This window comes from Pholis gunnellus, assembly GCF_910591455.1.
Source record: "Pholis gunnellus genome assembly, chromosome: 11".
NCBI classification, from domain to species: domain Eukaryota; kingdom Metazoa; phylum Chordata; class Actinopteri; order Perciformes; family Pholidae; genus Pholis; species Pholis gunnellus.
In genome coordinates, this window is record NC_136538.1 from 11249631 (window position 1) to 11265919 (window position 16289).

The 16289-nt window shown below is 40.2% G+C and overlaps 1 protein-coding gene across 1 annotated transcript; it reads left to right on the plus strand.

Moving 5' to 3' along the window:
* The first annotated feature begins 2602 nt into the window (after positions 1-2602).
* kcnk1b (potassium channel, subfamily K, member 1b) lies at positions 2603-10591 on the plus strand. Its single transcript, XM_079168292.1, has 3 exons — positions 2603-3021; positions 4535-4930; positions 7258-10591. Exons 1-3 carry the CDS (start codon positions 2667-2669, stop codon positions 7515-7517), a joined length of 1011 nt encoding a protein of 336 aa, XP_079024418.1. The 5' UTR covers positions 2603-2666; the 3' UTR covers positions 7518-10591.
* Positions 10592-16289: the final 5698 nt, after the last annotated feature.

Sequence of the window (16289 nt, forward strand, 5' to 3'; positions counted from 1 at the left end):
ATCTCATACTCGTTATATCGCTATCTCATAATTATGATATATGAGATATTACTCATAATTATGATACATAAGTCAAAATTATGAGATACTAAGTCATTATTTTGAGACATTTTCTCATTATAATGACTTGCAGGATCTTGCATTTTTTTCATTCATTGCAGTGGCATAAATGGGCTTCCATAGCAGAGGGCGCTCTGGAGTTTTGTTTTTTTCCAGCTGAGAGCCTTTGTTTGGGTCTGGTTTCCATGATACGGAATATCTGAGGAAGTAAAAATGTCTACACAAACTGCGGTTAGGTCAGCAGACACTCGGATCTCCGTGGTCAACCCAGCAGACACTTAAATTGTAATGCGCCTATATGCTGAAATTCACGGTAAACGTATTGAAACGGCACAGATCAGGAGCGAACGAAGGACTTTGCAAAGTTAGCTGAAAGATTAACGCGAGACAACTTCCGGTTTCCAAAATAGAATGTCAACTAGGCATATACAAATTGCATTTGTGGAAATAAGATTAAATGAATTATATTAACATTAAGTATAAAACATGTTACCTGCATCTCGTGAGTTAAATGGAAAATACAACTAAATTGTTTCTTTATTCTTTGATTTGACGGTTGCTGGAAAGATAATGAAATTAATAATATCTGACTTACTGATATGTATGTGTTCAGGACATTTCTGACCAGATCCAAACAAAAATCAAACATGTTAACTGTACCAATTAAGATATGAACTGAAATTGCACCTTCAAATAGCTAATTTCTGAAATGTTTAAGGTGCATCTTTGACTCCACCATAGTGAAAATCTGACATTTTTACTTTACCAATTAAGAAATATTTCAAAGTAAATGTCCTACAGCTGTACCGAGAAAATATCTAATAACTGAATATTTGAAGTGTTAATTCCATACAATGACTGATGTATATTTGTTCAGGGCATCTCTGACTTTACCCATACTGAAAATCTGACATTTTTACCATACCAATTAAGAGATATTTCAAAGTAAAAGTCATAGTTTTGTAACGAGAATATATCTAATCACTGAAAATGTAAAGTTGTATATATAGTATGTCCTCAATAATTCCAGACTATAACTGATGCATATGTGTTCAAGACAAGTCTGACTACAACCTTACAAAAAATCAATAATTTTTACTGTACCAATTAAGAGATTTTGCAAATTCAAAATCCTACTTTTGTACCGAGAAATACCTAATGACTGTAAGAACTGCGTCAAGCCAGCCGCCACTTCGAAAAACACAGTCAAACCAGCTCGCAAATTGTTTTGCGGTACGCATATGTACAAGGCATTACGGTAGAAGCGTGTAAGAAATGACTTCAAAATAAGAGCAAAGTTCCGGTGAACGTGATAGGTAGGACATGTCACATTCATTCAATAAGTCTGTAAATCATTCAATTTCAGATTAACTTTTAAAAGAAATGGTCTATTGTTACATAATAGTTTCACTTTAGATTAATACTAAACTACCTCAAATTGTCACTCGGGGATAATCAGGACATTCTGATGTAGCATTTCAAAATTAAAGCCTATTGAAATCTCATTCGTGAGCTAACTTCAAATCACATTCATGAGACAATTTGTCTAATTTCAGATTAGATTTTAGAGAAAATGGTGCATTGTTATAACATCATTTCACAACACGTTAATAGCAGACCAACTCAAGGTGTCACCCAGAGAGAACCAGGACATTCTGATGTAGAATTTCAAAATTAAAGCCCTTCAAATGTCAATACGGACAAAAATATGCTGCTAGATTTGTAGGCTTATTTCATTGATTATTCTAAAAGCTTATTTCAAGGGAAGGCTATTCTTTAGAAGCCAAACCTGTCTCTCTTCCACACCCCACATGCCACAGCACTCAACCTGCTGATGTTCTTTGTATCGGGGCGTGTCATGTTCACTCTTCCTTGTCACTATCTTAAGTTACAAAACAATGGGCGAAGAAGACGGAGCGATAGCTGTCTGGCGTTTTCGATTGGCTTTGAATTGAAACTGAAAGACGTCAATACACAACCTGGCCTCGGCGACCTGGGAGGAGAGAAGAGGAAACTCGTACGTCACACGGCCTTTGTCGCCGCCACATCACTTGCTGCCTTCAGGTGCCCCTTTAAGCTCGGAAACACGAAAACTACATGTAGGAGCCTTTGACTTTGTGTTTATTTTTCTGAAATAAATATATATAGGGTGTAAATGGCAGAAGTTGCTCAGTTGTATCATTTTAAAAATCAGACTCAAATGTTGTTTTTTTTGCAGCCTAAGATAGCATTAGAGAGAAGGGAGCGTAAACGAGGGTTGTACCAGTTCCACGTGCTTCTATACATTTAAATTATCTGTTGTCCACCCATGACGACCACAACCATAAGAGCCTATCACGTGGGGGAATATCAGCATCTCAAGCCAAAATAGGCTAGTTCTCATCCAACAGCATGGATATTTCCGAGTGCACCTGAAAGCCCCAAGTGTCACCGCAGGTTCCGCGGAGGGGGGAAGAGATCTCATTGAGCTTTGTCTGTAACAACATCCTCTTTAGGCTACATTGCGCTCATTCAACGCGCGGGGCGATTACATTCAGAACATTAGTTTAGAAGGCTATTCATTTATATCAACCCGGAGCGTAACACCGAGGGGATACCTCTTGAAAATGCTTCCGTCCCTAGCCAGCAATTCGTGTGTGCGGTTGATACAGAGTCACAAATCGACGTGGTATTTTGTGTCTCTGGTCTTGGGGTACATCCTTTATCTCGTATTCGGAGCTGTTGTCTTTTCCTCGGTTGAGCTGCCGTATGAAGACCTCCTGCGCCAGGAGCTGAGGACCATTAAGAAACAGTTCCTCCAGGAGAATGAGTGTCTATCGGAGGAGCGTCTGGAGCGGTTCCTAAAGAAAGCCCTGGATGCCAGTAATTATGGGGTTTCCATCCTCAATAACGCCTCGGCTAACTGGAACTGGGACTTCACTTCCGCCCTGTTTTTTGCGAGCACCGTGCTGTCCACCACAGGTAAGCGTTGATGACAGTATTACAGGTGATGCTGCAGCCGAACAGGTCCCCACAATAAGATAAAACTATATGTTTAAGTCTATGCATTAGTCTTAAGCGGGCCCCTGTTTGTCTGCCCTGTAAGGTACCTGAGCCACTACCAGGAACACAAACCTTTGGCCGACTGAATGTAACGAGGCAGGTTGAGGAAACTAAACATGGGTCATGGTACTTGTAACTTAATCACTTATCCCAGTAGGTCAATCAGGTCAGTTTGTATTTCTTGCTCTGGTTATTTAGATACAGAAGCTTCAGACATGTGTGTTTACATCTCGCATTTGTGCGTTGCCACAATAAACATCGCCTTGTCGCGGTAGGATCTAATGTGATAAACATTGCTGTATTTGAACAGCCCTCTTGCAAAACATACAGTACACAAACTTGAGACATTGTCTGTGTCAACATCATCGCTACTCCTCCCCCCAGGCAGTCCTATTATTCAGGTAAAGCCTTTAACACATAGTTTACTTGTGTGTGTGTTTTGTCTTCAGGCATTTGCAAAGTTTTTGCATGACACTGTGCATAGAGGGTTTTTTTTCTAGTATTGCTAGCTTAGCTTGCAGATGATCTGTGAGGATGCCTGAAGAACTGCAGCCTGACCACATGGCAGCAGCTATCTCGGAAGTTTCAACATACACGATTGTGCTGATATACCATGAACAGCAGTTCCTGCCTGGCTGCAAGACACCTTTCCTATTCAAGTCTCGACTTGACTGACGTGTAGTTGATCATAAGGAGCTCTGACTCTTTCTGATTGCTTTTGCTGTCTTCTTCTCAAACCTTTTGCATTTACGCTATGCTATTTTCAACATGAGTTTGTTCCTCATTTTGTCTCGCCAACCATGATGTATCAAACACCTGCTGTTGATTTTTACTCAGAAGTTCTGACAGAAATACTGAATTAGACACCATGTTGAAACTACCTTTAATTCTCAGAGAAAAAGAGGAAGGGAACCAGTGTGAAAACAGAAGCAGTTGCTTTGTATTTAATGAGCAGAAGCTGAAAGTTCATTGTTTAATATTTTGAACAACACATCACAAGCAAGCCTACTGCAATTTCTTCATTCACACACTCGTGTTAGTGACCCGTGGTATATTTAACACTCTTGTCTGTTACACTTCATGAGAGCATGTTAGGTTTTTACTGCAAACCCGTTTTCTACATTAACATGACATCAAATTACATCAAAAAAATCATCTTCTACCTGCCAGTAATTGCTTTAATTGAGCCTGTACATGTTTTACTGTCTGTTCCTCTGGTATTGACTCTTACACTTAGTTAGAGACACTGCCTGTTATATTATTTCTCAGTAAAAACGATAACAGGTCGTTGCTCTAAAAGAGCACGTATGCTCATGAACCAAAAAATCAAGTTAAGATAACTTTAAATAAACCAGAAACGGGCTGAATTCCAAAACCCGTTGGGCGAACGTCGACATGTATTGATTTTCTGTCCTGTTTGTTTCTTCCACAGGTTATGGTCACACAGCACCACTGTCGGATGGCGGGAAGGCCTTCTGCATCATCTACTCTGTGATTGGCATCCCCTTCACCCTCCTCTTCCTCACGGCCGTGGTGCAAAGGATCATGGTGTTCAGCACGCGGAGGCCGGTCATGTACATCCACAGGCGCTGGGGCCTGTCCAAGCCACTGGTGGCCATCGTTCACGCCGCTGTGCTCGCCACGTTGGCCGTCTCTTGCTTCTTTCTCATCCCCGCCGCCATCTTCTCAGCGCTGGAGGAGAACTGGAACTTCCTGGAGTCCTTCTACTTCTGCTTCATCTCCCTCAGCACCATCGGCCTGGGTGACTACGTACCCGGAGAGGCGTCCAATCAGAGGTTCCGGGAGCTCTACAAAGTGGGCATCACTGGTGAGTGCCGATGATTCTTCTTATTTTCGTGGCCAAGTGTTGGCAGCAGTAACGTCTCAAATTGATTCCGCCTACTGTCCACTGCGGTTCTCATTGAGGTGTTTGTAATGGTACTGTATGAATCATTTTAAACAGCATATCATTTTTAAATAATATGTGCTGTGAGCGAAACAATACATTACGGATGAGACGACTGGCACACAGCTGTGGCATTGTTTCGGAAACAAACCCATAAAAATGATTTATAATGTGTGCAACACTGTAACTGTAACATGTCGTGTAATGTAAATTTGCTCAAGTTAAATAGTCTGATTATATATTATTGACTGATATGAGAAGATCGCGTTATGACATGTTTTATGATGCTGAACTTTGTACTACCTGGGTGTGACACAATCAGCTGGGTCAATTGTTAAGAAATGTGAGTAAGAAATGTCTTATTTAGTGTGCAATATGGTGAACACTTGCTTTAAAATTACTAACACACAGACGGGAATCAGATATATGTGGTTGATCCTGAAACCGTAATCCTGACGCACAGGTTCCTGTTTCAGATCCAGCTTTTATTATCGTGGCTTTATCTCAGTTTGACTCATTGCACTTTACAGCTTTAGGGTGTAGACAAAATTACATGTGATTTATCGTTTTACCTGACAGGTACTGTGGTGATTATATTGCTTCGATAGTAAAATAGGCTTCTATTACAAAACAAAACAAAACAAAATAGAAATGAAACATGCATATATAATTAGGGGTAATAATTATCCTGTCCTACTCACACAGAGTGTAACGGATTTTACTACAGGAAGCATATATTCTGCAAGAGAACCTTTGACTGCAAACTTCTAAACAATGCGTAGCGCTTTAAAAAGGGTTCACTTGCAATAACTGTGGCCTTTTCCACCCTATTTCCTTAACTTGCTGGATGCTGCTGATAAAGCAAAATGTTGACATATTCATTGCTTTTTCCAGCCTTGTTTTACATAATCAGTCAGGCAACACGCCACGGCACATTGCAGTGTGGAAGAAAAATTGAGCCATGGCCTAATGGAGATCAGCAAGGCATTGATTGCATTTTCTGGTTGATTGTGCAGCTTCCCGTCAGCGGCACTGTCAGGGCTAATAGGGACTAGAATTAGAAAAAAGAAAAAAGCCTAATTTCATTTGATGCACTCTTGACAAGCTGTGGGTGGGCATACAACGCTACTCAAGTGAACTGTCGCCTCCGTGTGTGGGTGTTTGTTACGCACCAGCCAGAGAGACGTCATTCAGCAGGAGCAGAGTGTCAGTCTGTGGGAGGAGAGAAGGCTGTGACAGAATGTATTCGTTCGCTCAAATAACAACAGACACATTTGAGCAACGTCCTATGTGAAGAATCACATGTCGGTGTCGTAAGTGCCATTTGCAATCTGCAATAGCATTCGGTTGTTTGCAACAGCTTGCGACAAATGATGAACAACTCGTGCTCATTTTCTGTTTGTGTTGATTTTGCCAGTGCCTTTGGCGATGAGCAGTCACTGCTTTTGTGCTTTTGCATTTGAAGTGCAGCACTATTTTGCGTTCTGCCTTCTTAATTGAATCCAAGCAAAAGGGATCTCAAGTGTATTTTAAATAGTTGCTAATTCAGAAACAGCAGACTTGTTAACATGCCACTTATAGTGTAGTAGTCCTATTTATATCAGTGTATAAATGACAGTAGTGCTTATGCAGCAGTTTTATTACGGTTCATATAGTTCATACACCGGTCGAGAAATACTTTGGGTTGCTCGGGAGTTTCAGGGGGATTGTTCATGTTGGATACTGCCAAAGATGGTTTGATAGTGAAAGCCAATCAGGGAAATATTTGTACTGCAGGCACTGATTAACAAACATTTATCTGTAAACAGTGGATTTAGACCATTGTCTGTTTCTCATTTCAGCTCACCATTCAACAAAGCACACACACTCTGGTATTATCATGGTTAGCCAGCCACTGCCCTCTTCTGTCTGTGCATATAAACAACAGTTTTTATGAAAAATGTTATGAAAATGAGGATTTAAATTTCATCTGTAATTTATGTATATTGTGTATCATCTTCCCTGGTGGGATAAAAACTGTAAAAAGCAATAAAACATATTTAATTATATATATATTATTATATATAATAATAAAAGACAATCAAAGGTATAAACTGTATTAAGTCCTATAAAAAAGGAATACTAAAGTGATTTATTGTCAGTGTTATAGAAAACGCGTGGCTATTGTTTGTTTTTGATATGGTGAAACTGCAGCTTGTTACTCATCCTTCTTGTCTTCCCTTTCCTTGCCTGTGTGTTTGTCCCGCCAGTCTACCTGATCCTGGGTCTGATAGTCATGCTGGTGGTGCTGGAGACCTTCTGCGAGCTGCAGCAACTGAAGCAGCTGAGGAAGATGTTCTACCTGAAGAAGGAGAAGCCGCAGGACCGCCTCGCCATTTTGGAGCATGACCACCTGTCCTTCACCACTGTGTCGAACAGAGCCACGGTTTACTCTGAGGGCAAGATCCAGTCGTTTATTAGTGTCCCGACTCATCTGTCCTCTCCCAATGATGATCCCATGATCCAGTAAACAGTATGGAAGTAGGGGGTAATGCACACCAGTATACAAGTAGATAGAATGAGTAGAACACGAGTCTCAGCTGTAGGCATTCTGCAAACGTTAGTAGTATAACTAGTTGAGACTATACAGCTCAAGCAAATAATCTCCTTCATCACACCAAAATACTGACAATATAGTGCTACGCAGGAGAGATTAAATGTATGCACATTAATAATGGAGAACACGACTAGATTAACAATGACTGTAAATACATAGACAGTTATAAAAGAAAAGCCTTCTGCTGTATTCATGACTCACGTGAGACAAGCTCCTTTATGAGCGACGCTATTTATTGCATATTTAGGAACATTTTAGAAAAGAATTGGTCTCTTAAATGCTGAAATATAGGACAAATCTCTGTAGTCTGTCACAAAATAAAGCATAAACATGTATCTTATTAATAGAGATGGGTATGAGGAATTGACATATTCCGGTGAATGTTTTAAGATGTACAGTACAGTGCCATCCAGAATAATCACTCCCGTTAAAGATGAGCCAAAGTGTAGCCAAAACATAAGAACAACTCAACTGGAAGCCAGAAGCATTATGTCTTCGGGTTGCCCGTCTATCCGTCCGTTCTTCCGCCCTTCCTTCCGGCCGTCCACCCTATTCTTGAGAATGTGATATCTCAGGAACGCCTTGAGGGGAATTTCTTCAATTCTGGCACAATCGTCCACTTGGACTCAAGGATGAACTGATTAGAATGTATTGCTCAAAAGTGGCTGTAACCTTACAAAACGTGCTTTTGGCCATAACTCCAGAATATATATATATATAGGATAAAGTGAGGACATTTTGGACGGACATGGATGTAAACTGCGACTTAACTGGTTGGTAGAGGCATACAACCGCGAGGCAGTTATTCTAGTTTTACATGGAACTTTGAGACCATGTTTTCTGGCAGTGTTTGTTGCAAACTGATCAAATTCTGACATGCTTTACTGCATTATTTTCAGTTGGATTGGCTCCTTTTACGTTCATGAAACGTTTTTGAAAGATTCAGGGGCCTGTTATTCCACTGCATCATGTGTTTCACACATGCAGTCAATCCTGAGCAAAGCGTCTGAAAGAAGAGACAGTATATCGTATGAACTACAAGTAGTCTGAGCTCACAGGAAGATATCCTGTAAGCGTGAATATAAAGTTTGCAAACAACAGGCTTTTTTATCATAACTGCCAAGAAGAGACACAATTTAACAGTTTATGTTTTGTAGCATTTCTGGCTCATCTTTATGGGAGTGTTAACTATTCTTTTTGGACTTCATGGTTTCACACATTTCATTGTGAGGGATAGTATTTGTCTGCAAGTGTGGGCATTTTCTCAAAATGTTTCAGTCCTATTTCAAAGTTGTCATTGTGAGATGATGAGCACTATAATTTATTGATTGGCCTGAATGGCTTAATGTGTGCTTGACTGTTTGAAAAGGGAAATAGAGGTTAGCCTAGCTTAAAAAGGGAAGCACAGATTGCAGGCTGACCCGTTGCATTTTACCATAAAGAGAGCTCAGTTTGCACATGGAGCCGGGCAGTAATACAGAAAACAACTGTTTGGGATTTCTCAGAAAAAAAAGGGACATGGTTCTAAAGATTCTAAAGAAAAATGGAAAAAAACAAATGATAGAAATAATCCAAAACTAAAGGTACTTTTGATGTGGATGATCTGTAAAGACTCGATGATTGCTCTAAGCTAGAAAAGAGCAAGCTGTCAGACAGAAACTATTTTACTGTAATTTGAATGTAGAAATGTATATTTTTTGACTTGAGGAAGGTTTTTAAATTGATAGAAAAGTAATTCTGTTCTAGACAACTTGAAGGTATAAAATCAAGCAGCAGGAATGCAGCTAAAACATCCCCGTTCTATCACATCTACCACATCAGTCTTTGATCTGCTCCTCGACCAAGGAGGGAACTGACCATGATTGGAATTCAAACCAGTGGATATACACTATTACAAAGTTGTATGAAATTGACATTGCACTCCTCTGTGTATTTAAAAAAACAACATGTGTATCTGGAGGAAGAATTATGTGACAAAGTACTTATTTTCATGCCATTATCCATCCTGTAATATTCTGCTTGGCGTAAATAGACACCCACACGTACAGTGTAGCTGCATACTGCTGCAACGCAGGCTTATTAGTCATATATATACTTTTTTGTACATTTATTAGAAAGACGTGCATTTGTTATGCATTTTACGTATGTCTCAGTCTCTGTGTGGAGCTGAAGTTCTGACCTCATCTTTCTCTGCTACGTTGAAGAATCATGACACGGTCACAGCCTTTTTATGAAGTCTTGAATGTAATGTTTTTTTATGCCGTTTGTTAGTGAGATTCAAGGCCTGACCAGAGTGCAGCATTACTCCTTGCTGCTCTGTTAGTTTAGTGACAAGTTTATTTGAATCGGTAAACTGTGGCACGGTAGCATGACCGCTTTGCGAAATTAGCTAAGATGAGTGTGTCATCATCGGAGTTACTCGCTGATCTTTAATTTAGTGTTTCATAGATCAGTGGGGTTTCAGTTGGGTTTTTTTTTTCCACCAGTCTGGGCCTTCGTGTAAACTGTGATGCATTGAAACTGTTCATATTGTCTGCTGAGAAAAAAACAACTTGAATTTTGCTACGGTGGGGTTTCTCATTTACTGTAAGATGTTTCACTGTTTTGTAGATAGATTAAATAGATTGATGTCAAGGCTTTTACCCTTCAGCGTTACTGTTTTGCCGTTGTTCGTCATGCACATGCAGTTTGTCTTGAGGGTGAGGGCTGTCAGGTAAAGTAGTTCTGTTCAGGGAGTAAACATTGTGTCAAGGATTCCAAATGGGAGCACACTGACATTATTTATTTATACTATCAAAAGTAACACATTGAAAGAATTTGGGATCACAGATTTCTGTACATATCTCTTCAGTTGTTGTAGATTCATGTGCACCGGTGCGTATTGTAGGATTGCCATGAAGCACCGACGTTTTCAGTCAAATTCATTTTAGCATAAGAAGTGAATCCATGAACTGTAAAATATCAGTCTTAAATAAAGTGTTGGTTTAATCTGACTTTTTTGTGTTCTAATTTTGTTTTTCCTCTGCTGTATTATTCAGAGCTACTACTGTACATATGCTCAATGTGGTAGGTCATGAGTTTTGTGCTAAGCTGTCTCCCTGCAGCAACACGTGTGGCTTTATAACATGTATTTAGCATAAAAGTGAACAATTAGGGTGAGTGTTGTGGACAATCATTACGTTTTTCTGCACACAAAACCACCTGGGTAAATTGGAAAGAAGAGCAGAACAAATGGCAATGATTATGATTATCTGTTAGTTTTAAAACACTATGTGGACTCCATCATTGTCTCCATCATAGTAGAGCAGTAATTACAGTGATATCCCAGCTAGTGATTAACAGGAAATGCTTTCTTAATTGAGCATGAGAAGCAATTGTTTGCTCATCAGACTCAATATATGGGGCATTTCATAAAGGAGGGAACATGGTTAGCTGTTGAAGGACAGTGATTTATGATGAGAAGCTGTAAAGACAAAAACAACTCTAAAATGTGCAGTGTGTATTAGTGGCTTTGGTATTACTGTACAATATCCGGCACACACAAATACACGTAAAAAATGGAAGAAATTTAAAAAGTAGGCGTATTCAGTCTGAATTGTCTGATTCCTTTCCACCTCAGCATCCATCACAGTACTACAGAATATATTGTGCGTCATTGCCGTGAGCAGAGTATGTCTCTCTGAGGAGAGTGAATTTTATTGGAAATTCTGAGGGTGCTAAAAGAAAATACAAGACTTGTTTTATTCAACAGTTGTGATTCTTGAGCCGACATTCATGTTATCAAGTTGAACTCCCAGAATGAAGATGAGGAGAAGGCAGCTCCTGGTAAAGCGTTTATTGGATGCATGTTCTGAGAAAACAATAAGCTAGGGGCTTACAGTTACAGCAAATAACTACTGAGGATGTCAGCCAGTTTTAGTGCAAGTCTGCCATATTCAGAATCTGTCTGTTGATGACAATCTGCTTGAATTTGTATTATGCATTGTGTGTTTCTTTAAATTCAATTTTAGAAAAACATATAAGAGAACAGGCTCAAAACCCAAACCACAAACGACTCATTTGATTTGTGGACTGCAAATAATCCTTATAAATCACACGAGCTCCGCTTGTAGGATATTTAAGCAGTAGCATTTGAAACGGGGACACGGTACAATGGTCAGTGGTCCCCATAAAACTGCACCTTTCTATATAGAAAACAAACTATTAACTTCCCACAGCCCTGCTTCTGTACAGCATACAGTAAGCTTCATCAAAAACAAAGTATAATTAAATCAGCTGGCCCTCAAATAGACGACCATCACATTTACAATGCATACAAAAGAATAACATAATATATTATTGTTTGGAAAGGCTCACGAAATAATGAGAAAAATGATGAAAACAATGCAAAAGCAAAATATCAGCACATTTACTGTATTAGTAAGAGGGTCGGTCCACACACTTCACACACCTACACTTAAGGACATCACATCTTCTAACGCCCCAACCTTTTTCTCTCCTTTATTTGCATTTCATTTGTTGCTACACACAAACACGTACATACAGTACAACTGTCAGTGGACGCAGCCAAGTTGTCAGTCATGATTGTATCAGAGCAGAACCGGACTATCCCCCGAAGACCCATTTCTACACACCACCGAACTGAAATGTACCCACAGGTCCTTGTCATTAATATTGCTATTTGATCTTTTTGCATCATTCATATGCACACAGGAAACTACCTGACGATGAAAAGAGTTCAGCCTCACGTCGAGAAATACATCATTGCACTGAATCTAAAGCGATGTTTAAAGGAATCTGCATGAGCCTTTAGCTCTATAAGTGTACAAATAATGCATGTTTCAGCTTGATGCTCTTGTGCATCAAACCACCACTTCAGCAAAGCCCAAGAGTAACACACGCTGCAGCAAAATGTGCGATGCTAGACATTTTATCAGTCAGGTTTTACAACAATTCCATTGTTGCGACTTCGGCTCATATGCTAGTGGTCCAGAGACTCAGGGGTCACGAGGTACAGAGGGTGGGTGGGTTCTTCTGGACTGAGGCAACTACTGGCATCTAACCTATAGCACCGCTTTCTGGTGGTGGAGCAACTCTATTTATATCCCGACACACAAACTGGGACTATGGGAATGCAGGAGGCCTCAGGCACAAACATTACCCTCTGCCAACTCTGTAACTGCTCTCCTTTGCTACTGCAAACACAATGCTTTCATTTTGCTGCACTGAAGGGAGCGCTGATTATATGTTCTAAATTATAGTATGGATTGGGTTTTATTAATGTACACAAGGAATAACCAAAATGAAATACGGAATTGGGCATTTGAGGTTGCGGTAGTGCACAACAGTCCTATATTCTCGGCATAAAAAACATGTATATACGTACATGTGCATACATGCACCAGCAAAGACTTAGCAGGACATACACACTGCCCCAGTTAACTCTGTCTTGAATGTATACGAGTTGAGACAAACTGACAGGACCAGAAGACGGCAGGAGAGAAGAGAAGGAGGGGCGGATGGATGCTGCGGGCATTCTCTCTCTTGCAACCAGGATGCAGTGAATCAGAATCAGAATCAGAACCGTTTATTGCCATGGTATGTTGAACATACAAGGAATTTGACATGACGGGAGGTGCATAACATGCGATTGAAACCTCAATCTCTGCAGTGTGTGATGTTTAGAGAACATCACGACTCATAGTCGGCTCCCTTCATGTTTCATATAAAGACGGCACAGGCATATTTATTAGATGCGGAATGATGAACATGAATAAATGAAAAGGGTACCAGGAGAAAGAAAATCTGTAGTGTGCTGTTCTCAAGAGTTCTGACGTCTGACGAAAGCCATCACAGGTCGAAACATCATCAGTCACGCTTTATTCTTTATTATCACACTATAATTAATCAGATCTGAGTTTGATATCCAGCTGTGAAAATGCTGCGAGAGTGTCCACTAATTGGATGACAAAAGGCAAATAGCCATGTGCCTTTGACCAAACCGATTATAATCATGAGCGCATGAAGGAACACCACTGACAATTGCCATGTCAGGTATCTAACGCTCTCAGAGTGCCTTCACAATAACCTCAAAATGGCCTGATTCGGGAAATCTCTTCCATGCCAAGTCTTCACACCCGACAACTCACCAAAAATAATTGGTTATAAATATTCAGAGGAAGCAATTACTGGTTTCGAGTGGTGAATGTCAGACAAACCTCGGGACTTGGAGAAGCATGGTGTGCTAGGTTTTCCCCTCGCCAACATTGGGGTGACCAATTACTCCAAATCCCTTTTGGCAAAGTGGGGCAAAAGATATGCAGCGCAGACATTTATGACAGGAGAGGTGAACTTCGACTAAGACACAAAAAGCAGGAGGATTTATATGTCAAGAAAGGTGAACAGATTTTCAGTCTAATAAGGAATAATGCTTAAATATTGTATAAATATGCCTGTGGAAAAGAAACAGCTAGTTTGCATTTTACACCCAGTGCATTTGTTCAATGCATAATATCATGGTTTATTAAACGATATGGCTGCGAATGTCTAAAGGTCAAAAGTAATGTGTGTTTCAATTGGAGGGGACCCCAGTTTAGTCAATGATTACATATATTTGATGTCTATGAGCTGAGCAGAGTTTATCATCTATACGTATTTTCTATAACACATTCTGTGTGAACTATTGTGAAGCTGAAAAGCACCTCTGAAGTGCCATTTTCCTGCTATTTCACAGGTGTCTTTTAGCAGCGCATCAGAGAAGGGACTAGTCATGGATACTTCCAGAACTTTAGCCATATATTTTTATCTTGTTTTCATTTGTCAGCAAAACTAAAATGGGAACATCTAAGAATGGAAACCAGGACAGTTAAGTCTGGCCACAAAGGAAGACAGAAGATGCCATTTGTTTCTCCCACTGGAGCCGTTTGCCTCGGCAGCTAACTGGTTCCCGATGTTGACACATAACAGTATCAGCGGGTCCTCTGACTCCTCTCATCCACAGAGATTGTAGCTACCCTCCAGCTGTGTGTCAACCCTTCCAATAATAGAAGCTGAATAACAAATATACCCTAAAGAAATCACAAAAGGCCCTTGGGACTACAGGGTGCCGATTCCATAAAGGTTGTTTCCTCCTGGCTGAAGAAACATGTCTTGTTCAGCAACAGAGGAACAGATGTGTCCCTCTGGATTATAACAATGCATTGCTCCTCATGTTGGCATATGCAAATACAAAAGCCACTAATTAAATGCAGAGTAATGAGTATAAAATGTTTACAAAACCTCTAATTACTTAAATACATACACAGTGATGAATGTGACTTTTTGTTACTGGCTTAGAGTTTCACTTCTCCCCCTGCATCGGCCAATCAGCAGAGGCCTGTTTTACTGTTTCCAGGCTGAGGGCTGCATTAAATATTGATGGTGAGAAGAGAAAGGACTTACACCACACTTATTTAAACTGTATGAAACTGGACTCAGGAGGGTAAGAGAAATAATGGAAATGAGGTTAATAAAACACAAGCTTTTGGCCAAGCACTGAAGTGTACATGTTGTTGAGCTAAAGGGCAGGTTATGATGAAGGGTAACATCTCGAAACCACTCTTTCACTGATTTTGCCATGACTACGTTTTCCAAAAGTAACCTGGAGCCTTTGCAGCTTGAATCCCCTCTACATTCTAGAAATACACGAACCATTATATGCTGAGGGGAAAACTGTCGACTTCTTTGTATTCTTTTTTTTTTCCAATTTCACAGCATTAGAGCTCCCTTGAGAAATGGGCCTCGTGAAAATGGGTCATTTTCACAGAAGACATTTTGTTATGTTGGTAGGGAAAGCACAGGCAACTATTTCTATGCCCTTTATCAGGACCACAGGCTGATACTGTTACCATCAAGATATGCAGATTTGCACTGTGGAACAAATCATGCATTTCATTTTATTTTACTTTGAATGTGCATTTGAAACATAAACATTATCATTACGAAAAGACATTCAACATGCCAGTGAGCATGACCTAACAAATTACTATTATTAGTCACACCTGTGTTCGACAGGTCACCGTATCTGCTGTGAGAAACGTCTGAAGTTCTTTTTCACAACAGCAATGTTGACGTGTCACAGCAGTAACAGCACCGGTGTGTAACTAGTAACTTTAATAAGAGCTGCATTCTATTCAGGCGAGCCAGTTCCACGAACCAGGTGGTGCATGCTGACTCACTGGAATGACCGGGACACGGGATGGAATTGAGTCACTGTTAACCTTACAATGTTTGCTTTGAAATAGAACCATTGGACCCGTATCCATCGAAATTTACCGATCGTTTGAAAACTTTGACGGCTGGCCACTGAGTTATTATTGTCGTCGGTTTCTTGTGTATTGTGTGTGAAGCCTCTCCACGGTGTTCATGTTATGTTTCTTGGCCTTGAGCATTGACTTTCACCTCGTCTCTGATTCAAATTTAGAAAGGAGAGCAGTGCCCCGTAGATTGGGCCACTAATAGAGGACTGCTGAGGTGGAAGATGGTGTGCTGGATGGCAGTGGAAGACTTAGATATATCAGCACTCCTTTTATATTAACTGCTTTGATATTCATAGGCTGTGTCTCACAGGGAAGGTGTGCACATTATTTAGTCTGAGTAAAGCAGAAGGTCGAACTCTGAGAATTGATTTGGCTGAGCTGTTAAAGT